The following is a 25,512-nucleotide window of genomic DNA, read 5'->3' as shown; positions in this document are numbered from 1 at the left end:
TGGATTGTATCACAACGGGCTCATCTTTCTGTGTATATGAGGAATCATTGACAATTCGGTTTCTGAAATTTGCCTGCGGACTCAGAGAATAGGGTCACCCATCATGCAAAGTCCAATAGTTTGAGAGATTCGGTTTGTTTTCTGCAAGTTACCTTGCAGTTGTCTGTATTCCAGGTGAGAAGATCATCTCACCTTGTTTAAATGATTGTAGTCTGTCTCTATTTAATGGTTAGGCATCAGAAATGTGACTTCGAAATCTGGGACCTTGTGATATTACAGTGAAGCTATTAACCCAGAAACTGGGAGCACAGAGCATCACATCTCTGCAGTGTTTCATGCATTGTACTCGGGAAGATAGTTGCACTAAGGATGAGAATCTTCAGTGTAGTGATAGATGAAAGAACTTGAGCATTGACCTTAGAACTGAGAGGGACGTTGAGAAATTATTTAGGTTTTTAAAGCTATGACAGTTGTTATGAAGTTGAAGGCATGTACTGTATGTTTAAGAGAGTTGAAAGTTGGCAAGCACCTGTCATGTGACTGACTGCAGGCCCAAAGTGCACTGGACAATTTGAAGATGTAACTTGTAGCTGTAATTTAGATACCAGAATTATTTTCACAGCAGTCGAGAAAGTGGTGCTGGAAAAGCACAGCAGGTCTGGCAGCATCTGAGGAGCAGAAGAATCAATGTTTCACGCAAAAGCACTTCATCAGGATTATGTCCAAAATGTCTATAGTCCTGCTCCTTGAGCGCTGCCTGACCCGCTGAGCTTTTCCAGCAACACAGTCTTCTCTCTGATCTCCGGCATCTGCAGCCCTCACTTTCTCCTCCTTGTTTACACAGCAGTTCAAATTTAACCAATCAGTTTAAATTATGCCCCAAGATACTAAAACCACTGTCTGGTTTTAAAAACATTAAATTGCTGTAAATTTAACAGGGAATTTATTTGTGGAAAGTGGAATTTGGATAGTTCTCTGTCACTCATACTTTAACAGATTACGAGGCGAGGTAAGTTTTTCTGGCTGTTTGGTTTAATTGGCAGAAGAGTTGCCATCATGGTGTAACACAGTGCAAGTAAAGGGTAAATAATGTTTCAATGCAAGATTATTTTTCATGCCAGAGGAAAAGATTTTTGAAAAGGCCAGATGTGAAATAAGATTTGAATCTATGCAACAATCAGGATACTTTTAGTTCCCTTCCTGAGCAAATGTTGGGATAATATAAAGGGGAACAATTTCTAAGGGAGTTTTGAATAAGTGCAGGAAAAGATCAAAATCAAAAAAAAAAACTGTCAGGAAAGTTCAGAGCAATGAGACTGTGAGGATAGTTGAATATTTCTTTTGAGTCAGTGTTATGAATGGATTGGGATCCTTCTGAACTCTATAATTCTGTCAATCTCTGATGGGTATGTCATCATATAAAACTCAATCGTTGAAGGAGTCTTGTGTAAGTTGCAGCTTTGGATGAGAGAACCACCCAGTTTTGCAAGGACAGGTTAGCTTTTAGAACATGGAACAGTACAGCACAGACACAGGCCCTTTGGCCCATCACGTCCGTGCCAAAAAAATGAACATTCAGAATATATTTTGCGAGCATGTTGTAAAGAAAAGGGATATATGAAAAATATTATTAAAGTTAAAGTAATTGAGGATAGTGAAGTACATGGGAAAACTTTACTTTCACTGTTTGCTGGGTCTTGAAGCTGAAAGTGGAAATTGCTATTCCTCTGCCTCTTACAACTAAAAGTTTGGGTAATCTTCCTGCTGCTAGAATTACAAGTGAGAAAATTTTTTAAACTGTATTTGCCTTTGCCAAGTGTGTGTTTACAAGATATTACCGTGGATCTGAAAGCTGAATCTCGGCTGGAATAACTAGTTGTAGTCAGGAACAACCATTTAATACATGCTCTTAACTTCAAAGGCAGCAATAAAATGGCTTCTTGATGCAAATAGCATGACAAAATGACTTCTAGGCTGCAAATTGTCAATTCTGCTTAAAACTGCAGAAAATGGCTTTTAACCCTGCTAAAAGCTGAATTAACCACAGTCTGTCTCAACAAAGATGAGCAGACAATGCTTCCTTTATAGCGTAGAAATAATTAGACAAGATAAGACATTACTAACAGAACTTGCAAGTGCAGGTGCAGAGACTAGGTTCATGAGATAGGAGTACTTGAATGTTGAAAAACAAGTGTGGTTCCCGGGAAACATTATTGAGCTAAGTTGCTGTCAATAAAGTCATTTCATTCAAATTGATTGTTAATTGTTTGAATGTACTCTGTGATTATAGCCTGCACTTCTCTCAAAAAAAGCATAAAATTGTCTTTGTCTTAAGTCATGTACACAGTTTCTCCAAGGAACACGGGAGTGTCTAATGTCTGTGTGACTGGATAATCTGTGCCCGGCCGAGTTTGAATAAAGTGTGAATGCTTGCAGAAACAGAATTGCAAGTGTTTATTGACCGATTATGGAACAGAGAGGATACCCCCCCCCCCCCCCCACCCCCCGCCAATCCCAGGGATGCAGATCTTCATTACAATATTTGACAGATGCTGTTCAGTCGTTAAATAAGCTAAAATCATGTTATGTTTCCACTGGAGTTAAGTGCATCAAGTCTACTTTGTTGTGTTTGTATTTTAACTGTAGCATAAGATTGAAGTGTGTTTTGCTTCAAGCCTGGTGTGAACAATCAAATTTCAGCTGGAGCACAAAACCTTATATTACCTCTAAAAATAAGAAAAATTAGAGTCTATGCTATCTTTTTCATATACTTTGAGGGAGTTTGGTGTGATCCATAGCAACTCATTCTGCTGGGGTTGCAAGAACGAGGCAGGTTTTCCTTTTCTTTCAAAAGCTTCTGGATGGTGCTACTTCTGCTTTGTTCTCTCATCTCCCCCGAGTTATAGAGTTGTTGAAAATTCTGAGAAAATAATTTAAGAAATTATTAAAAGTGTCCAGAGGTCTGAGAAAGCTTCTTGTATTCACCAGTGAATTCAGAGTTCAAGAAAGTTTCACATTTCAAGTGTCTGTGATACAACCCGCCATCAAAAGGTTTTATAATAACCTAGTATTCATTATTAAGATAGTTGTACTGAAAACTACATTTTTTTTACTTTTATCAGTCTGTTAACATGTGAATGAATGTATATGCGAAGAATTATTGAGTTTAACTTGGAGATATTGTTTAAATTGTCTTATTGACTATGTGTGTACTGCTGTGAATAATTTTTTTTGTTACAAACTTGAGGGACAAGATGTATTAGTTATACTCTGGTTAAGAACAATTAAGCAAATTTGCAGGACATTGCATGTTTTCATTTGATTGTTTTGCAAATCCAGTGATCGGGAGGCAGTTTTGCATTGGCTGGTTCTTCCTCTGTCATAATAATAGGATTGATCAGATATTTTAAGCAGAATTGAGCTATTATGTTGGAAGGAAGATTGTACAGGTACACTAAAAGAGACAGAGAACAGCACAACACCCTTGGAAAGGAACACATTAGTGGGCTTCGTGAGTTTTGAAGACAATCAGTAGTTGTTACATGCTAGCCTTTAAAACAAGTCTTTATTCCAGATTTTAGCAATTTTAAATTTAGCCATTTGTAATAACAGGATTTGAACAAATTCCCCTGGCAGTGTTAACTATGTGCTTTAGCTTGCTAGATCAGTGAGAGTAACACTATAGCACCATCTTTGTCAGTTGTGTGGATATTCACTGTGTCAACCATAGCTTGTGATGCACTGTATCCACAAACTTCTCAATTCATCTTCCAGCCGAATTATGATTCTCTGCTGGGGCAAGTGTGGCATCACCAAAGGCATTTCCCTCGATTTAATCTCGATGGCAACAGCAGATCGATTGGTCATTTTGTTTGGTGTAATAATCAATGTACTTGATAACAGATATTTCCCACTCTCATTCTTGCTCTACACAGCAGTGTGCAGTGTAAATGCTATGTTGGCCTGTGCTGCTGTAGACTGCTCTGTCTGGTTGACCATCGCTTTCACCTTTGACCGCTTTGTGGCCATTTGCTGCCACAATCTGAAAGCCAGATATTGCTCTGAGAAAACAGCAACAGCCGTGGTAAGCACTGTTTGCCTGGTGAACATTTTGAGGAATATCCCTTTACACTTTAAGTCCCAACCATATGGCATATGGGGTGGGGTGCCCTGGGGTTGTGGCATCAGACCAGAGTTCTTCACCTTGCCAGGATGGGTGGTATTTTTCTGGCTCTGCCAGCTTCTTAATCCATTGATCCCCTACCTCCTCATGCTGCTATTCAATGCTCTGACCGTCAGGCACATTGTCTTGGCAAATCGGGCACGCAGGGGTCTCCGAGCTCCCAGTAACAGGGACCAGGGAGGAGATGCAGAGATGGTCAACAGGCGGAAATCCATCATCCTGCTGTTTGTTGTCTCGGGCAGTTTTATATTGTTGTGGATGCCCAAGGTCAGTGTTTTCTTACTGATGAAGATTACCAACAACCATTTTTACCCCAGTTATGACCATCCTGTTCTGATCACTGACATATCTGGGACAGTGCTCTTCTACCTGAGCTCCTGTACAAACACTGCCCTTTATGCCCTGACCCAGAGTAAATTCAGAGAGGAGCTGAAGAGGGCTCTGAAATATTCATTCACTCTGATCAATGAATCACTCCCTGCATTTCAGTAACAAACACAGGTGGATCTGCAGCTTCCCAGTGATACATATCCCTCCATGGACCTTTCCTGGTCTCAAAGTATTTAATCTTCCTTGACTTTAGCTCAAATACTGAGTTTAGGGTGGGAACATTTCTCTCATTGCTGAATGCAACACTGTCCAATTCTGGAAGTGTTTCCAAACTCCATTGTTCATGAAGGTTCCTTATCAGAGTTTCTGAGCGCTGGTAAATCTGAAAAGATTCAACCATCCCTCACACACAAAACCCCATCACCCCCCCTCCCAATGCCCTGAAATTGACAGAACAAAATCTGATCCAAATATCAAAGGCCCGACACCTCATGGCCTCACCTCTTTCAGTGTGGGGTACTGCTGGTATTCCTGATGAGGGCAACCCACTCTGCGAGAATTGGATGGAAATATCTTTATAAAATCAGTGCCTGTGAATGATATGTGAGTGAGTGAATATGATCTATGATGATTGGGCTTACATTTGAGATATTAGCCATGTTGCCTTGTTCAATATCTGTATTGCATTTTTATAAATAAATTGCTATTTTTCACAGCATGACTATGAGACGATTCCCCAGCCTGCAATGTGGTCCTTGTAAATGCAGTGTAGGTCATGTTGTACCTTCTCTGTTAACGACTGATTTTTCTTAGTTTTGGATTTGAACGAGGAGATGAAATTGTTGAATTAAATTTGAACTTTGAGCAGCAATGTATATTTATTTTAAAAGATGACAGAGCAAAACATTGCTTATTACAGTTTGGAAATGGCCTGGAAAGATAATACAGGTTAACACTGCTCGAAGGACACTGCAGACAATTTGGCAACACAATGTTGTTATTTTCGGGGCCTGGCAGATGCTTGTAGTTGATGTGGTTAATCAAGGGAGGAGCAGTGCTGGTCAGCCAATCCTAACCTGAACCCTAAACCTAACCATAACCCTAGACCTCACCCTAACCCTGGCCACAACCCTAACTCTAACCATAGGCCAAACCCTAACCCTAAAGCTAACCCTAACCTTAACCCTAACCCTAAAAGTAACCCTAATCCTAACCCTAAACATAACACAAACCAAAACTGTAACCCTCACCCTAATCCTAACCCTAACCTTAACCCTAACCCTAAACCTAACATTAACCCTAACCCTAAACCTGACCCTAAAACTAACCCAAAACCTAATCTAAATTTGACCTCTAACCCTAAACCTACCACTAAACCTAATCCTAACCCTAACCCTAATCCTAATCTAAACCCAAACCCTCACGATTTGACCCTGACCTCCAATCCTTGAATGCCCCTTAAGAAGTCAACCATTCTGGATACTCTTCAATGTCACAGCCCCAGTTCAAAACTGAAAGCAGTGGATGGGAAACACGTGCGAGGTGTTTAATAGCCACATGTTTTTGACCGAAGATTATTATTGATTCCCTTTCTCTCGGAGTCCATGACATATCGAAATTCACTCTACGCACGTTTTAAAAAGGTATTCAGAGGGATGCATGTATTTATTGTGGCTGAATAAATTGCATGTTGTGAGAGTTGTTCCAGTTCTGTTATAAGAATCTTCAAGTGATGTATGATGCTGTGTTGTCAAAATGATCTTAAACGGCCATAGAAAATAGGATCAGGAGTAGTCCAATCAGGCACTCCACCATTGAGTAGGAACATGGCTGACCATCCAACTCAGTCCCCTGTTCCTGCTTTCTCCATATACCCTTTGATCCATTTGCCCTGACATCGAATATCAGAGCACGAGGAGAGTGATGTGGATCATCAGTTTGCAATCCCATGATGCATTTCATTTTCCATTGCGACTGGGAAAAGTCACATGATATTAAAGTACTCTTTTAACATGGAGACAGACAGATGGATTAAATCATCCTCCCTCCCTCTGTATTCACAACGCTATAAATTTAAATCATTCATAGACCCTTAAAATTGACACAATGCTTCCTAATTAGACTTCTAAATATCTGTTTCAGACTCTGCCAATAATCAATTCGAGACATTGCTTTTTGTGTGTTAAACAGAACACTCAGCAATTTATTAAAAAAAGGAGTAATGTTTGCAGAATAAATATAAACAGCAAAGTAATCCAATTGATCTACACTTTACATTTCTATAGGTTTGTTTTCAGTCTCATTCACACAGCAGATGGACAGACAAAAAAACACACAGTGCTGGGATACATTAAAGGATATAAGAATGCTGGCCAGAGTATTTAAGTGGTTTTTAGGATGGTTCATGGGCAGGGATGTTGGTTTCTTGGTGGATTCTCTGAAGATGTGGATCAGATCCACCTTTACAGTTCACTCAGATAAAGACAATTATGCTTATAACTTAGTTTTCTGTTCTCTGAGCTTCCAAGAACTGATTAGGGAAGTTGGGTATGAAGATTGAAATCTGTATGCTGTATGCTGAATATTCAGATTGACAGGAAACGCAGTCCAAAGCCAATCCAATCTCTGACTACTCCCTGACAGACTGACCCTCTCCTCCATGATGTCCCAGTTACCATTCAACATCTGCACCCTGCCTTTTCCAGACTTGCTGGAACCCATTCCCAGGGACTGACCTCATCAATAACCAACCTCTGTTATCTGTTTCAAAAAGATGGCGTTAGGGGCTGTCCCTTCAGTGGGAATGATAATGCGAAAGTATATGAATTGTCTAGGATGTAAAATCAATGAATTAAGTTAACAATTTATAAGGAGGGTGACAAAAGATTATTTTTTAAAAACTTGAATTTGGGATGATTCAGTACTAATGAAGATAAGTTTTCTTCTCTGTTGTCTATATATTAGGCACTTGTTGAAGAGATGCATCTTGGGAAAGGGTCTTCATCTCTCTTAAGTGTAGAGGCATGCTTATTATTATCTGTGGACCAAAAATGGAGCAAAATGTTGCTCTTTAACCAACAAAACTGTATACTAAAATCGGTTCAATATTAAACAATTAGTAGAGCATGTTGACAGATTTATATACATTATTGTCTTGTTGGGACAGCAAGAGAGTGTCTCAAAAAATTGTTGTGTGTGTGAGAGGGTCTGCGTGTTCCTGTGTGCATGCAATTCTGTGTGAGAGAGCACGTGCATGAGTCTGTGTCTTTGTGTGTGTGTGTGTGTGAGAGAGAGAGAGAGCGTGCATGTGTCTGTGTCTCTGTAAATGTGTGTGTGTGTGCATGTGATTCTGTGTGAGAGAGCACGTGCATGAGTGTATATATGTGTCTGTGTCTTTGTGTGTGTGTGTGAGATAGGGAGCATGCATGTGTCTGTGTCTCTGTGATTGTGTGTGTGCGTGTGTGCATGTGATTCTGTGTGAGAGAGTGTGCATCAGTGTGTATATGTGTCTGTGTCATTGTGTGTGTTTGTATGTGTGAGAGAGAGAGTGCATGTGTCTGTGTCTCTGTGATTGTGTGTGTGCATGTGATTCTGTGTCAGAGAGCATGCATGAGTGTGTATATGTGTCTGTGTCTTTGTGTGTGTGTGAGAGAGAGAGAGAGTGTACATGTGTCTGTGTCTCTGTGATTGTGTGTGTGTGTCTGTGTGCGTGTGTGAGTATATCTGTCTGTGTGAAACAGAAGGAAAGTGTATTTACACGTGGATCTGTGCTTGTGTGTGAAGCAGAGGATATGTTCAGGGCAAGATACAATTTGATTGGTTTTTAATCAGCACCAGTTGTTGTGTGTTCAGGAGAGCTCAGCACATTGACAATCTCTTGTTTGTTTCCTGGGCAGGTCAGTGCAGCCAAGTGTGTGGAGAATACAGGTGTAAGGGCCAGAGCATCCCTATCACTCTCTCCTTTCTACATGGAGAACTGAATGAAGACACCCTGGTAGCTCAGCACTCCCTCTCAGCGTTCCTCTGCTCGCCCTGAAAACACTCTGCTCAAAGGGACAAATGGAAATCACTTCCACACAAACAGAAATGACAAATTTTCAAGCAGTGAACGGGAGACTGAGAATTGGTGTCCCCACAACCTCGTTTATCATTGAAAGAATCTAAAAAAAAGAATCAACACATCTGAAATGGAGCTATTAATTTGTGTTTCCTTGATTTGATTTTGTCTCAACACATAATAATTTGATTGCAATTCAATAGTTATTTTCTCAATAATGCGGAAAAACACAGATGTGCATATTCCTTGAACGGAAATTGGATATTTGTGCACAATTGGGCAATATGGTCCTTTCATCAAATGCTCACATTCTTGAGAACTTGGTGAATAGTGGGGCTGGATTTCCAGTGCACTTCAGTTAGACCACAGCGAGAGTATTGTGTGCAGGTCTGGAATCCACATGATAGGAGGGGTGTGTTTACACTGGAGAGGGTACAGAGGGAGATTTACCAGCGTGTTGTCTGGGCTGGACAGAGTTTCAGTTATGTGGAGAAATTGGACCGAGTGGGTTTCTTTTCCTTGGAGCAGAGGTGACTGAGGGGAGACATGGTTGAGATGGGCAGCAGACCGGCGGTACAGTGGCTCAGTGGTTAGCACTGCCTCACAGGACCAGGGTCCCAGGTTCGATCCCAGCCTCTGGCGACTGTGGAGTTTGTACATTCTCCCCGTGTCTGTGTGGGTTTCCTCCGGGTACTCCGGTTTCCTCCCACAGTCCAAAGATGTGCAGGTTAGGTTAGGGCCATGCTAAATTGCTCGAAGTGTTAGAGGGAAATTGGTCTGGGTGGGTTACTCTTCAGAGGGCCGGTGTGGACTTGTTGGGCTGAAGGGTCTGTTTCCTCACTATAGGGAATCTAATCTAATCTCAACCAAGATAACTGAGTAATTCACAGCTCTCCCTCATCTCTCCTCTGCTCTCCCTGAAAACCCCCTGTTGAAAGGGACAGTTGGACTCCACTTTCAGAGACCCAGAAAGGATGAATTCTGAAGCCCACTGGTACAGCATATCATTCAGTCAGATGGTGCAGCTCAATTTTCCTCACTCGCCCTTTGTCTGTTTGTGCAAGAGAATTGTGTCCGTGCTAACAATGCATGATGCAATTCATTCCCAGCATGGTTAGTGTTTGGGGGGAAGGTTTCCAGATCCCCACTCTACCTGAATAATTGATGTACTTTATCATTTCAGTCCTTCAATGTACTTGTCTCACATTTTAAGACTGTTTGCCCCTCCCACACTCCTGTTCCTATTTCCCCCTTTCCACACACATAATCCAATCCTTTATCTCCTCCTGTCATTCAGCTGAATCCACACTGTACATTCTCCAAAGGCCAGTACTAGCTTCCCGAGGAACAGTCCCTTACACAGTGATGAACTTACACAGATCAAGTATAACTAAGGGTTTATCAAACTGAAACTTAGCAGGATTCGTTTTCCATTTCAAACAGCATTGAGAAAGGCTGGCACTGCTCTGACCATCTTCAATGTTTCTGTACATTTATACATGGATTGTCCCATGTGGATACATGTACCTGCTTTCTTGGTGAAACGTTGCAGTCCTTGTTCTATAGAAACTACAACAGCTGACATTTCCATGACACAAGGCAGTTCCAACAGTTATTTTGTACGAAAAGTCAAAATTTCAGTTGCTCCTCCAAGTGGAAAGTCGTCTTTTCTTACTTTGTCACCAACCTCAAATGCCCTGCTCATTTACCTCATCACTTCCTTAACAACTGTGTCATGTTCGTTGGTAAGAGATAACATTCCCACTCTTTGCCCTAACACTGAACCATACAGTATCAATGCTGGTTTTCAGATTGAATTTGCGTTCTTTGCCCAGATGATTGTCAGAGAAAACCTTCAACAAATTATGTCATTTTTCACCGCTACTTTGATTAGCTTGTTCAATATTTGTCAGCATTTATAACACAGGATCCATACCTCAAACAGAAAAACACAAAATTGGCAGCAGCTCTGTCCAACTGGGTCAAATTAAGCAACTTGGCAATCTGGACAAATACATAACTGTTGTTAAATGTGCCACAGCATTGCGTTCCTTTGCAAGTGGACTCATTGCACCTGGGTGCTATGTTGAACTGGAACAAAGTGAGTTCAGACATGTGAAAGCTTCATGAGCTGAGCTCAGTTGAATGTGCCACAGCATTGCGTTCCTTTGCAAGTGGACTCATTGCACCTGGGTGCTATGTTGAACTGGAACAGAGTGAGTTCAGGAGTGTGAAAGCTTCATGAGCTGAGCTCAGTTGAGTTCCAATGGACCCAGTTGGATGGAGATGGGTTGAGTTGGACTCCAATTGATGGAGCAGCCATGGGCTCGGTTGGAATCCATGTGATTGCTTCATTGCTTTCTTCAGTGGAAGATTGTTACAAGTTGATATTCATTGCAAAAGATTTTGATGTGAATATTGTTACCTGTTTGAGATACAGAAAGTTATTTATAATTTTAAGACCGTTTCAATTGCCAGTGATATTTTTGTGGTACTTAGTGTTAACAGAACAGTTGGGAACTCTCTCTTGAGAAGATAAAGGACCGCAGTCTATTGCTGGCACTACATTCCTGGGTGTGAACCCACCATGGACAATAATATTTTGAGCGACTGATATGGGAAACAAAACTGAAAGAAGGCAATGGTGAACAGAAGGAAGAAAAACAAATGCTGTCAAAATAGAGTTTGGGAAATAAGCACAATTATTTTTCAGAGGAATATCCTTAGAGGAGTACTTTTCACAATCCTTTAGCAGTTCCACATGGAATATACCGGTGTTGTGGGAATGCACAAAGCAATATGGATGGGTTTGAAGAGAGTGTTTAATAGACTGGAACAGACACCAGCCGTCACACACGTGGTTTACGATCATGTATAAGGGAGTGTTGATTCTTATCCCAGGAGCTCAGTCCAGACTCCAAGCCCTGCGCGAGAGTTAATGAATGAGATCACCCAACATTAACAATGCAAGGACCAATAATTCTGCAGGTCTTATTCGCTTTCTTCCATTTCTTTGCAATTGTCTGTGTTCCAGGTGAGGAGATCTTCCCCGTTACTGAATGTGGTGTTTATAGTTCTGTCTGTGTTTTATGGTGAGATATTTGATGGATTAGTTTGGAACCGAGATGTGGATGGACTGATTGAAGGAGTGACCTTGGGGAAGCTGCAGTGCCATTTGATAGGAATGTTACCAGGAATGAGAATCTTCAGTTGTATGGAGAGAGGAAAGAGGTTGCCCAGTGTCCTTGGAACTGACGGTGATATGGGGGTGTGACGGAGTGGGGGGCTGGTGGTGAGGCGATCAGGGGCATGGGCAGAATAAACCCCAAAACCTGAAGAAATTACCCCAGGAGCCTGCTTCACCAATAAATCGGATCTTGGCTGATCTTAGATTCCTCACATCCTGCTCTTCCCCCATTACCCTTGATTCCACGACTGATCGAGAATCTCGTAAGGCAGCCTAAAATATACAAAAGGCCTTTTATATCCCACACCTGTCAATGGCAAAGACTTCAAAAGACTCACAACCCTCTGAGGGAAGACATCCCTCCTCAGTTCAGTGTTAAATTTCAGCTCCTATATTCTGAGACTGTGCCCTCTTGTCCCAGAGTCTCCCATGAGGGAAACATCCTCTCAGCATTGACCCTGCTCAGCCCCTTAAGAATCCTCATTTTCTCAATGATGTCACCTCCCACTCTTCTTAACTTCAGTGCCTTCAGTCTTAACGTGTGCAATCTTTGCCCATAACACAATCCCTCCATTTCAGGGATCATCCCAGTGAACATTCTCCAAGCTGTCTCAGATGAAATGATATTGCTCCTTCGATAATGTAACCAAAACTCACATTTCTCCAGAAGTGCTCTCCTCAGCCCCTTGTACAGCTGCAGTAAGGCTTCCCTACTCTTATCCTCCAACCCCCTTGGAATAAGGGCCAACATTCCATGGCCCTTCCTGATTACCTGCTGCCCCTGTGTGCTCGCTTTCTGTGTTCCATGCACACGTTCCCCCATGCCCCTTTGTGTTGCAGCTCTCTGCAGTTTTTCAGTGAGGACAGGTCTAAGGGAAGTAATGATTCCAGTAGCAAAACGTTCATGAACCAGAGGACAGAGAGGGTGCACAGCTGTAGAAAAGACAAGGATTGGAAATTGGTTGTATCTTTGATTTGAATTCTGTCCCTAAAAGGAGGAGATGACTGTGAACTATTTTGAAATAGGGATTTGGTTAACCTCAGATCCATGGAGAGCTTTCAGAGAATTGCACATTCTCCTTAGAACAGAAAGAGACTGGGAAGATTTCACAAAGCTGCTTCATCTGATCACTGGTGTTGATGGAGAAAATAAGGGGAATGTTTAAAAGCAAATTACTGCGGGTGCTGGAATCTGAAACCAAACGAGAAAATGCTGGAAAATCTCAGCAGGTCTGGCAGCATCTGTAAGGAGAGAAAAGAGCTGACATTTCGAGTCTAACTGACCCTTTGTCAGCTTTGACAGTCAGAAACGTCAGCTCTTTTCTCTCCTGACAGATGCTGCCAGACCTGCTGAGATTTTCCAGCATTTTCTCTTTTGGAAGGGGAATGTTTCCACTGACTGGACATCTGTAAGCAGAGGAAATTTTACACAGCTCTTATTCAGACCAGAGATGAAATTAGAGTTCCATTACCAGCCACAATTTGTTGCAAGTTCAAATCACTCGGAATGGGACTACTTGGCACCGATCATTTGGCCCGGCCGTTTTGGCTCTAAACTGTTTTGTTGCTCATTACTTTGGCGCTGAGCTGTTTTGGCGCCAATTCAGAATTTAAAAAAGTCTTGTAGAGCCCGTAAGAAATTTGTTTTTATTGCACTGTAAGAAATAAATCTAATTATTTTTTATTCATTATTTTTAACCTATTCATTATGAAAATGAATTTCTGCATTTTGCTACGTTCATCAAACACATATAGATAACCATCGTGTGAAAATGTTGGTTTGTCTCTCCTGCTTAGAATGCTTTCAGCCATTTCTGGTATGGGCTCGACAAGAAAATAGAAAGAAAATTGTATGACAGCTTTCCAATGTGAAGACAGAAGGGCTTAAGTATCATTAAGGCAGTAGATGACTATTAACAATTGTTAAATGAGAAAATGATTACAAAACGAGATTTCAATCTATGGTGGGTCATTACAGCTTTGACTATCAACTCTTGCGAGTTGAGAAAATTATATCAGGCTGTTAGTCATCCTCTCTTCTATAACCAAACAAGATTTTTAAAAAATTCTGAATTGGTGCCAAAACAGCTCAGCGCCAAAGTAATGAGCAACAAAACAGTTTAGAGCCAAAACGGCTGGGCCAAATGATCGGCGCCTAAAAGGGCAGCGCCAAAACGTACCCGACCCCAAATCACTGGCTGAGCAGGTGCTGGAGGGAGATGAGTGCTGGCTATTTTATGAAGAGTATTGGGTAAGAATGGGAAAGGATTAAACTCACGGGTCACAGAGTAAAGTTGAGGGGAGGGCGAGGGAGAGAGGGACATTAGAGAAAGCTCCATCACAGTTCCAGTGTTATGAGTTGAATGGGATCGATCTGTGCTTTATTAATCCATCAGTCTATGCATCCCCATGGAACGTCAAACACTTGTGTAATTTATAACATTGCAGGAGTGAACAATGGAATGAGACAGAATGAATTAGCCTTTGTGGTAAGCCGTACATGTGATGGTGTCAATGATGTAAAGCTAACTGGCAAACTTGCAGACTGGAAGGGATTGTTAGATAGAATACAATGGGCAAGAGGAACAAATGAGCTTTAAAGGAACAGTGTTTCATGGTAGTGAGTAGTTAGAGACTGGAATGTACTGCTGAAGGGAATGGGAGAGAGGAGTTCAATCTGGGCAACCCACACGGAATTTGGTTTTCATTCCAAAGTGCAGGACTTTGGTAACAGCAGTGTGTACCATCCACAAGATGCACTGCAGAAGTTCACCAAGACTCTTTAGATCGTACTTTTCGACACCATGACCACTTCCATCAAGAAGGACAAGAGCAGCAGATACATGGGAACACTACTCCCTAAAACCTCCCCTCTGAGCCACTCATCATCCCGACTTGGAAATGTATCGCCGTTCCTTCAGTGTCGCTTATTCAAAATCCTGGAATTCCCTTCCTAAGGGCATTGTGGGTATACCTACAGCACACGGACTGCAGTAGTTCACGAACATCGCTCACCCACACCTTCTCAAGGGGGTAACTAGACATGGGTAATTATTGCTGAACCAACCAACAATACCCTCATCCCTCAGTGAATAAAAAATTTCAATTTCCTATTGAATAATGAATTCCATGCCCCAGCCATTGGCTTGAAAAGGAAATCTTCTTTACAATGACCGATCAGTTTTATTGGTTATTCTCTGACATCTTATGGCTGCTAGTTAGTCTCTTTTCCACTCAGGGCACTCTTGGTTAGCAGATAGACAACATTGAATCATTGCACTTTGATATAAATCACCATTAATTTACATACAGAATTCAATTATCTAAAGAGTTGCATTCCACTTTGTTAATGATTTTCAGAATACTACTCAGATAATAAGTAGAGTTCTATGAAATATTGACTTTAGTTTGCTTTGTAATGTCAATGTTGTTCTGAATAACTTGTGCAATACAGAGGTGGGTATGAAAAAAATTAATAAACTGTTCATCAGAGCCAGACTATTTCTTATTTACCCTGTATGCAGAGATAAAGGTCTAATCATGTTCAGGTTTAATGTTCCAAAATGCATCAGTGCTCCTTGCTAATCTAATACAGAATGTTAGGTTGGCTGTAACTCAGTTATTTACTCTGGATGAGAATTCCATCACATCTCAGGGATTTTTCTACGAGCTCACAGCGCCAGAGACCTGGGTTCAATTCCCGCCTCAGGCGACTGACTGTGTGGAGTTTGCACGTTCTCCCCGTGTCTGCGTGGGTTTCCTCCGGGGGCTCCGGTTTCCTCCCACAGTCCAAAGATGTGCAGCTCAGGTGAATTGGCCATGCTAAATTGCCCGTAGTGTTAGGTAAGGGGTAAATGTAGGGGTATGGGTGGGATACGCTTGGGTGGGTCGGTGTGGACTTGTTGGGCCGAAGGGCCTATTTCCACACTGTAATGTAATGTAATCTAATCTAATCTTCTGTCTGTTCTCAACCATGAACATATTGGCTACTGTCTGTAGTCATTCACTCTATACACATTTATCTTGTTATACAAGGGAAGGTTCTGCGTGGAACCACTTTGAATGAAGCAATTTGGTCCATCTTGCATCCAGCTCTCCAACTTGCATATGGTGGATTTATAACTCCCATCACATGAATCTTTCTCACCTCACTCACTTACTTTAGATCGATTTGTGGTCAACATTAAAACTGAAGATTCTGTGTTGAATGTAAATTCCAGGATTGCAGCACATTATTCAAAGCCTGTCCTGCAGGAGTGCTTGTGTACCGGGCAGTCTGAGATGCTGATCCTGGATGTGACATCAAGCCAAATGCACATCTGCCTGTGTTATTGGATATTAAAGATCTCACAGCACCAATACCCTTGGATTTCCTCATCAATCTCCCTCCTTCAATCAACATCTCACACAAAGGCAGAATGAAATATCTGGAATGAATGAGATTGTTGCTTACTGGGACTAGGTCAATCTTGGTTATATATTTTCTGAATTATAAAGAGATCTTTGCTCAAATATTACTGTGTAGAAGATAAAGTTGCATGAGGCCTCTGAACTCCTCCCTCTACTTGTTATTGGAATCATTTCCCTGTTTGTGATTTAGGTGCCCACTATGGCATTGAAGGCTCATGATCCCACATATGGAATAACTTGTCAATGTCTCTTCCAGCTAACCTAGTGACGATTGTCATTCTCTCTCGTGAAAAGTGTGGCATCACCAAGGGTACTTCTCTCCATCTGATTTCTATGGCAACAGCTGATCTTCTGGTCATTGTCTTCAACATCATCCTGACAACACTGGCTTTCAAATATTTCCCAGCTTCATTTCTGTTTTACACAGCGGTGTGCCGTACTAACATTGTCATGGGCTCCGCCGCTACTGACTGCTCTGTCTGGTTGACTATCACTTTCACCATTGACCGCTTTGTGGCCATTTGTTGCCACAATTTGAAAGCCAGATATTGCTCTGCCAGAACAGCAGCCTTGGTGATGACCATGGTTTGCTCCGTGAGCATTTTGAGGAACATTCCATTTTACTACAAATACCAATCTTTGGGCACATGGGGTGGTGTGCCCTGGGGCTGTGCCACCAGACCAGAGTTCTTCATCTTGCCAGGATGGGTGGCATTTTTCTGGATCCACCAACTGCTGAACCCATTGATCCCCTACCTCCTGATCCTACTGTTCAATGCTCTGACCATCATGCACATTGTCTTGGCAAATCGGGCACGCAGGGGTCTTCGAGCTCCCAGTAACAGGGACCAGAGAGGAGATACAGAGATGGTCAACAGGCGGAAATCCATCATCCTGCTGTTTGTTGTCTCGGGTAGTTTTATATTGTTGTGGATGACCAAGATCAGTGTTTTCTTACTGATGGAGATTACCAACAACCATTTTTACCCCAGTTATGACCATCCTGTTATGATCGCTGACATATCTGGGACTATGCTCTTCTACCTGAGCTCCTGTACAAACACTGTCCTTTATGCCCTAACCCAGAGTAAATTCAGAGAGGAGCTGAAGAGGGCTCTGAAATATCCCTTCACTCTCATCCGTGAATGTATCCCTACATCAAAATAAGAAAAGTGATTGAGACTGAAGCACCCCACACAGTTTGTGCCCCTCTCTGAGCTCTCTCCAATCTTGACCTCTCACCTGAATTTCCCTGCTATTCTCCACTTGACAAGATGAACAGGACGAATTGTCCACTTGAGCAACAGGACGTGTTGGCTGGATCTGGGAACTAATGTATGTCTATTGATCCTTTCCCTGGCTATTTCTCTGTTACTGGTTCTGTAGCCCCTGGCCCAAGTGAACACGTCAGCCCTTTCACTGAGAAACAGAGTTATCCAACAGCCTTAAAGAAAATATGGTCAGTTTATTAGGGACACACTGAATCAAGGGCACATCTCTCTTCCTATGAGGTTTCAGATGATTGATGCCTCTCTGACCCACTCTGCTTCTCAATGTGGAGACTGTCTATTCTATACCCTGCCCGATATCCCTGCCAGCACAGACTCCATTCCAATACCCCATTCCCCCAAAGCCCTGTGGAGTGCAATGCCTTTTGGATGGTATTTTAATATTAAGTCCTGCGGACGGTGGTCTGGATTCCCTGCTGCGCTTTATCCTGACCAAGAGTATGAGAACGGTCAGTTCCCTGTCCGACTGGAAAACTTCCCTCACCTCGTTTTCTCTCCTTTTAAACACATTGGAGGTGGTTCTCTACATGTCTGAGAGAGTATTCAGGAGGAAATAAAGAAAATGAAGAAAAACACATATTGTGGATATTGTGTCTATGTCTACAGTTTACCTAATTCCCTTCACATGAGCGACAATCATGTACACTCAAAAGGGTTAGATTAGATTACTTACAGTGTGGAAACAGGCCCTTCGGCCTAACAAGTCCACACCGACCCTCCGAAGCGCAACCCACCCAGACCCATTCCCCCATATTTACCCCGTCACCTAACACTCGGGGCAATTTAGCATGGCCAACTCACCTGACCTGCACATTTTTGGACAGTGGGAGGAAACCGGAGCACCCGGAGGAAGCCCACGCAGACACGGGGAGAATGTGCAAACTCCATACAGTCACCAGAGCGGGAATTGAACCCGGGTCTCTGGTGCTGTGAGGCAGCAGTGCTAACCACTGTGCCACCATACCACCCATAATGATCTCTGGGGGAAAAAGGATATCACAGGGTTTAATGAGATACTTGCAACATGGGACACATCATTGCATCTACTTCTCATCCACACATCTATAATGTGCCCATATCTCTCATTTTACTATCAGTCCTTTCTCATTCCCTCTATCTGTTGTTTCTACATTCATTCACAACTGTTTCAACCCATTCGAGGGACATGGCTGGGATTGGCTAGACCAGGATTTATTATCCACTCTTCGCTCTCCTGCTGATAATCTTGCAATTATCAATCCGAGTTAATGATATCCTAACTAGTGGAAACAGAATATCTTTCCCCTGTCAAACCTTTTCATAATATTGAATACCTCAAAACAGTCACCTCTTGAGCAGCGTCGAAGTAAAAGCGAACCCGGGAGACTACAGCAAAGGTAAGACAGATTGTTTTAAAATTGCTTACCTGTAGCGGGCAGCGGTGTGTTTTTTTTTAACTCTCTCTCCACAGAAAGAGCGGGAGCAGCAGAGGAAGTGACGGCAAGCAGAGGGGCAGCCGGGAAGGAAAAGTGAGTATATAAGTCAGGAAGTCTCTGGAGTCTCGCATGGTGTGTTGCCTGCCCGGTGCCAGGGTGCGAGACATCTCCGACCGGCTTGAAAGGATATTGGAGCGGGTGGGGGAGGATCCAGTTGTTGTGGTCCACGTTGGTACCAACAACATAGGCAAAGCTAGGGTGGAGGACCTGTTTGGGCATTACGAAGCACTAGGCAGGAAATTGAAGCACAGGTCCTCAAGGGTCATAATCTCCGGATTACTGCCCGAGCCACGTGCCAATTGGCATAGGGGCAAGAAAATTAGGCAAGTAAACACGTGGCTAAGGGATTGGTGTGGGAAAGAGGGATTCCACTTCATGGGGCATTGGCATCAGTTTTGGAACAGGGGGGATCTGTACCGTTGGGACGGTCTCCACCTGAACCGATCAGGTACCAATGTTCTAGCGAAGAGGATAAATAGGGTGGTCAGTAGGTCTTTAAACTTCTGAGTTGGGGGCAAGGGACAGTGAAAGCGACAGGGAGTATGGAGGTAAATGGCAAGATAAGCAGCAGGATAGCATGTTTCCAGGCGGATTTAAAATTGAGGCAGACTGAGAATGCAGTAAAAAGCAAGGATAACTTAGGACATATGACTTCCAACATCTCTAATGATAAGGAAGTTAGCATTAAGGCACTTTACCTGAATGCTCGTAGCATTCATAACAAAGCCGATGAACTAATGGCACAGATAATAGTGAATGATTATGATGTAGTAGGCATCACAGAGACTTGGTTACAGGGGGGTCAGGACTGGCAGTTAAACCTCCATGGTTTTTCAACTTATCGAAAAGACAGAGAGGTGGGCAGAGGGGGTGGGGTTGCCTTGTTAGTTAAGAACAAAATTAAATCTATGGTATTGAATGACATAGCGTCGGATGATGTGGAGTCTGTGTGGGTGGAATTGAGGAACCACAAAGGCAAAAAAAACATAATTGGAGTTGTGTATAGACCTCCTAACAGTGGTCAGGACCAGGGACGCAACATGTACTGGGAAATAGAGAAGGCATGTCAGAAAGGCAAGGTTACATTGATCATGGGAGACTTCAATATGCAGGTGGACTGGGTAAATAATGTTGCTAGTGGATCTAAAGAAAGGGAATTCATGGAATGCTTACAGGATGGCTTTTTGGAACAGCTTGTCATGGAGCCCACAAGAGAGCAGGCTATTCTGGACCTAGTGCTTTGCAATGAACCAGACTCTATAAAAGATCTGAAAGTAAGGGAACCCTTAGGAAGTAGCGACCATAATATGGTAGAGTTCAGTCTGGAGTTTGAAAGGGAGAAGGCAAAATCGGATGTAATGGTGTTACAGTTGAATAAAGGTAATTATGAGGGCATGAGAGTGGAACTGACTAAAATAGACTGGAAGCAGAGGCTAACCGGGAAGACAGTAGAGCAAAAATGGCAGGAGTTTGTAGGTATAATTGAGGACACTGTAAAGAGGTTCATTCCCAAGAAAAGAAAGATTAACCGGGGAGGGATTAGACAACCTTGGCTGACAAAGGAAGTCAGGAAATGTATTAAAGAAAAAGAGAGATCCTATAAAGTGGCTAAGAACAGTGGGAAATCAGAAGATTGGGAAGGATACAAAAGCAAACAGAGGATAACAAAGAGTGTAATAAGAAATGAGAGGATCAAATATGAAGGTAGGCTAGCCAGTAATATTAGAAATAATAGTAAAAGTTTCTTTCAGTACATAAGAAACAAACGACAGGCAAAAGTAGACATTGGGCCACTTCAAACTGATGCAGGAAGCCTAGTGACAGGAGATAAGGAAATAGCAGGAGAACTTAATAAGTACTTTGCGTCAGTTTTCACAGTGGAAGACATGAGTAATATCCCAAAAATTAAAAGGTGTCACGGGGCTGAGTTGAGTATGGTTGCCATTACGAAAGAGATAGTGTTAGAAAAGTTAAAAAGTCTTAAAATTGATAAATCTCCTGGCACCGATGGGATACACCCTAGAGTTCTGAGAGAGGTGGCTGAGGAAATAGCAGAGGCATTGGTTGAGATCTTTCAAGAGTCACTGGAGTCAGGAAAGGTCCCGGATGATTGGAAGATGGCTGTTGTAACCCCCTTGTTCAAGAAAGGATCAAGGCAAAAGATGGAAAATTATAGACCAATCAGCTTAACCTCGGTTGTTGGTAAAATTCTAGAATCCATCATTAAGGATGAGGTTTATAAATTCTTGGAAGAGCAGAGTCTGATTAGAACAAGTCAACATGGATTTAGTAAAGGGAGGTCATGCCTGACAAACCTGTTGGAATTTTTTGAAGAGGTAACAAGTAGGTTAGACCAGGGAAACCCAGTGGATGCGGTCTATCTAGACTTTCAAAAGGCCTTTGATAAGGTGCCATACGGGAGGCTGCTGAGCAAGGTGAGGGCCCATGGTGTTCGAGGTGAGCTGCTGGAATGGATTGAGGATTGGCTGTCTAACAGAAGGCAGAGAGTTGGGATAAAAGGTTCTTTTCCAGAATGGCAGCCGGTGACGAGCGGTGTCCCGCAGTGTTCGGTGCTGGGGCCTCAGCTGTTCGCATTATATATTAATGATTTGGATGAGGGAACCGGGGGCATTCTAGCGAAGTTTGCCGATGATACGAAGTTAGGTGGACAGGCAGGTAGTACTGAGGAAGTGGGGAGGCTACAGAAGGATCTAGACAGGTTGGGAGAGTGGTCCAGGAAATGGCTGATGGAATTTAACGTGAGCAAGTGCGAGGTCTTGCACTTTGACAAAAAGAATAAAAGCATAGACTACTTTCTAAATGGTGAGAAAATTAATAAAGCCAAAGCACAAAGGGATCTGGGAGTGCTAGTCGAGGATTCTCTAAAGGTAAACATGCAGGTTGAGTCCGTGATTAAGAAAGCGAATGCAATGTTGTCATTTATCTCAAGAGGGTTGGAATATAAAAGCACTGTTGTGCTACTGAGACTTTATAAAGCTCTGGTTAGGCCCCATTTGGAGTACTGTGTCCAGTTTTGGTCCCCACACCTCAGGAAGGACATACTGGCACTGGAACGTGTCCAGCGGAGATTCACACGGATGATCCCTGGAATGACAGGTCTAACATATGAGGAACGGCTGAGGATACTGGGATTGTATTCGTTGGAGTTTAGAAGATTAAGTGGAGACTTAATAGAGACGTACAAAATAATACATGGCTTGGAAAAGGTGGATGCTAGGAAATTGTTTCCGTTAGACGAGGAGACTAGGACCCGTGGACACAGCCTTAGAATTAGAGGGGGTCATTTCAGAACAGAAATGCGGAGACATTTCTTCAGCCAGAGAGTGGTGGGCCTGTGGAATTCATTGCCACGGAGTGCAGTGGAGGCCGGGATGCTAAATGTCTTCAAGGCCGAGATTGATAGATTCTTGTTGTCTAGAGGAATTAAGGGCTACGGGGAGAACGCTGGTAAGTGGAGCTGAAATGCGCATCCGCCATGATTGAATGGCAGAGTGGACTCGATGGGCCGAATGGCCTTACTTCCACTCCTATGTCTTATGGTCTTATGGTCTTAGCTCCAAGGAAAATAAACCCAATCTCTCTCTCATCTTTCCTTATGTTTAAAATCCCTCATTCCTGATATATTGCTATAAATCTCTTCTGCACGCTCTCCAGAACTTTAACATGCTTCCTTAAATAAGGTGTCCAGGACTGAACACACTTACTCGCATCTTTTCAGTGCTGCTTCAGCGTCTGGCTGGCATCTAATCTAATCTGCTGTCTTGGAACACTTGAATAAAAGCAAAATGATGTGAAGAAGGTACAACAGGATCTTAATCAGATGGGCCAACGGGCTGAGGAGTGGCAGATGGAGTTCAATTTAGATAAATGCGAGGTGCTGCATTTTGGAAAGGCAAATCAGGGCAGGACGTATACACTTAATGGTAAGGTCCGAGGGAGTATTGCTGAACAAAGAGACCTTGGAGTGCAGGGTCATAGCTCCTTGAAAGTGAAGTTCCAGTTTGACAGGATAGTGAAGGCGGCGTTTGGCATGCTTGCATTCATTGGTCAGTGCATTACTTTATAGGGGTTGGGATGTTGTGGCTGTACAGGATATTAGTTAGGCAACTTTTGGAATACTGCATTCAATTCTGGTCTCCCTCCTATCGGAAGGATGTTGTGAAACTTGAAAGAGTTCAGAAAAGATTTACAAGGATGTTGCCAGGGTTGGAGGATCTGAGCTACAGGGAGAGGCTGAACAGGCTGGGGCTGTTTCCCCTAGAGCGTCAGAGGCTGAGGGGTGACCTTATAGAGGTTTATAAAATCATGAGGGGAATGGATAGGGTAAATAGACAAGATCTTTTCCCTGGGGTGGGGGAGTCCAGAATTGGAGGGCATAAGTTTGGGGTGAGAGGGGAAAGACATAAAAGGGACCTAATGGACACCTTTTTCACACAGAGGGTAGTATGTGGATGGAATGAGCTGCCAGAGGAAGTGGTGGAGGCTGGTACAATGACAACATTTAAAAGGCATGGGTATATGAACAGGAAGGGTTAGGAGTTATAATGCTAGCAAATAGGATGAGATTAATGTGTGATATCTGGTCAGCATGGAGGAGTTGGACTGAAGAGTCTGTTTCTGTGCTGTGTTTTTCTGTGACTCTATGACTCACTTTTTCAAGATATCAGCGGCAACTATTCCTGAAAAACTAAAAAAACTGTAAATCCTGATTCTGTAGGAGCTTGACTCCACCCATTCAGTATGCTTCTATTGTTCCAACTATAAAAATAACTCAAGATCTCGCAAGCTGTTTATTTTATGAAATGTCAGTAGACACTTCAGCACCTATGTTTTAAAGCTTGTGTTTAAAAAAGTAAGGACAAAGTAGTCCTCATAAAGTCAGAGTTTTATCACATCAGAAATCACTGAAACTTTCCACCCCGTGCTGAAATTCCAGCCAGACGTTTATCTGGTGATCACCTATTTGAGAACAAGGTGGCAAGTCCCAAATTCACCTCCCTTTGACTCTGAGCTGTTCCCTCAAATTCCGCAGAAAGAGAGACAGAGTAAGAGAGAGGGGGAGAGAGAGAATAAACAAATGATTACCTCGAATAAAATTCCAATTTGTGGGAGTCATGTTCAAAGTAACATCAAGTAAGTCGTGATTCAGTGGTTAGCATTACCATCTCACAGCACCAAGGACATGGGCTTGATTCCTGCCTGGGGCAAGTGCATGGAGTTTGCACATTCTGCGTGCATGTGCTCTGATTTCCTCCCCCAGTCCAAGGATATACAATTTAGGTGGATTGGCATTGCTTAAATTGTCCATGGATGTGCAGGTCTGGTGGATTAACCATGGTGTTATGACACCAGGCCAGACCCCCTGAAATCAACTTAAGAAGGTAACCCTGAACCTAATTTGAAAACCCAACCGGTATGACAATGCAACTTCTCAAAGAGCTGGTCTGATTTTCTGCAATATCCCATAAGCACACTCTTTGGCAAAAAGGTAAATTCAAACACAGCTCCTTACAGTAGAGAGATTACAGAGAGAGTCAGAGAGAGAGAGAGAGTCAGAGAGAGAGAGAGAGAGAGAGAGGGGGCAGAGACAGAGAGAGAGAGACAGACAGACAGACAGAGGGAGGGGGCTGAGACAGAGAGAGAGACACAGAGAGAGAGAGACAGAGAGAGAGAGATAGACAGAGAGAGAGAGACAGAGAGGGGGCAGAGACAGAGAGAGAGACAGACAGACAGACAGACAGACAGAGGGGGGGGCTGAGACAGAGACACAGAGAGAGAGAGAGACAGAGAGAGAGAGAGATAGACAGAGAGAGACTGACAGACAGACAGACAGAGAGAGAGAGTCAGACAGAGACAGAGAGAGAGTCAGACAGAGAGAGTGACAGAGAGAGAGAGACAGACAGAGAGAGAGAGAGAGACAGAGAGAGAGAGAGAGAGTCAGATAGAGAGAGACAGACAGACAGACAGACAGACAGACACAGAGAGACAGAGAGAGAGAATCAGCCAGAAATCCTCTTGTTGAATCAGGGAACCATTATTCCCCAGCAGCTTTCTGTGGCCATCAGCTCCCAACAGACTGCTTTCGAAAACCAAACCAAACCAAACAGGAAAAAAAACCCTGAACTGGAAGAAATTTCATTGTAGAAGTGTTTTTCAAAAAAAATCTTTAAAACTTTTTCAAGTAGATAGATCCAGAATATTAGAGCCTCAGCTTTTACAACCCCCTTGAAAAAAATCCCAAGGACAATGGGTAAATAGCCAAGGTCTTTTCCGTGGGGTGGGGAAGTCCAGAACTAGAGGGGAATAAGTTCAGGGTGAGAGGGGAAAGATATAAAAGGGACCTGAGGGGCAACATTTTCACTCAGAGGGTGGTGCGTGTATGGAATGAGCTGGCAGAGGAAGTGGTGGAGGCTGGTACAATGACAGCATTTAAAAGGCAGTTGGATGGGTATGCGAATAGGAAGAGTTTAGAGGGATATTGGCCAACCGCTGGCAAATGGGACTAGATTGGATGTCTCGGTCAGCATGGACGAGTTGGGCCGAAGAGTCTGTTTCTGTGC

At 42.9% G+C, this 25,512-nt stretch overlaps 1 protein-coding gene across 1 annotated transcript; it reads left to right on the top strand.

The window, feature by feature from the left end:
* The first annotated feature begins 16,410 nt into the window (after positions 1 to 16,410).
* Positions 16,411 to 17,334, top strand: LOC148139382 (putative G protein-coupled receptor 139). The gene has a single exon (XM_087980909.1). The coding sequence runs from the start codon at positions 16,411 to 16,413 to the stop codon at positions 17,332 to 17,334; it is 924 nt and encodes a 307-aa protein (XP_087837035.1).
* Positions 17,335 to 25,512: the final 8,178 nt, after the last annotated feature.

This window comes from Chiloscyllium plagiosum, unplaced genomic scaffold, assembly GCF_037043375.1.
Source record: "Chiloscyllium plagiosum isolate Xiang-an unplaced genomic scaffold, Cpla_swu_hap1 HiC_scaffold_38, whole genome shotgun sequence".
NCBI classification, from domain to species: domain Eukaryota; kingdom Metazoa; phylum Chordata; class Chondrichthyes; order Orectolobiformes; family Hemiscylliidae; genus Chiloscyllium; species Chiloscyllium plagiosum.
This window is presented reverse-complemented; position numbering and strand designations above follow the sequence as displayed.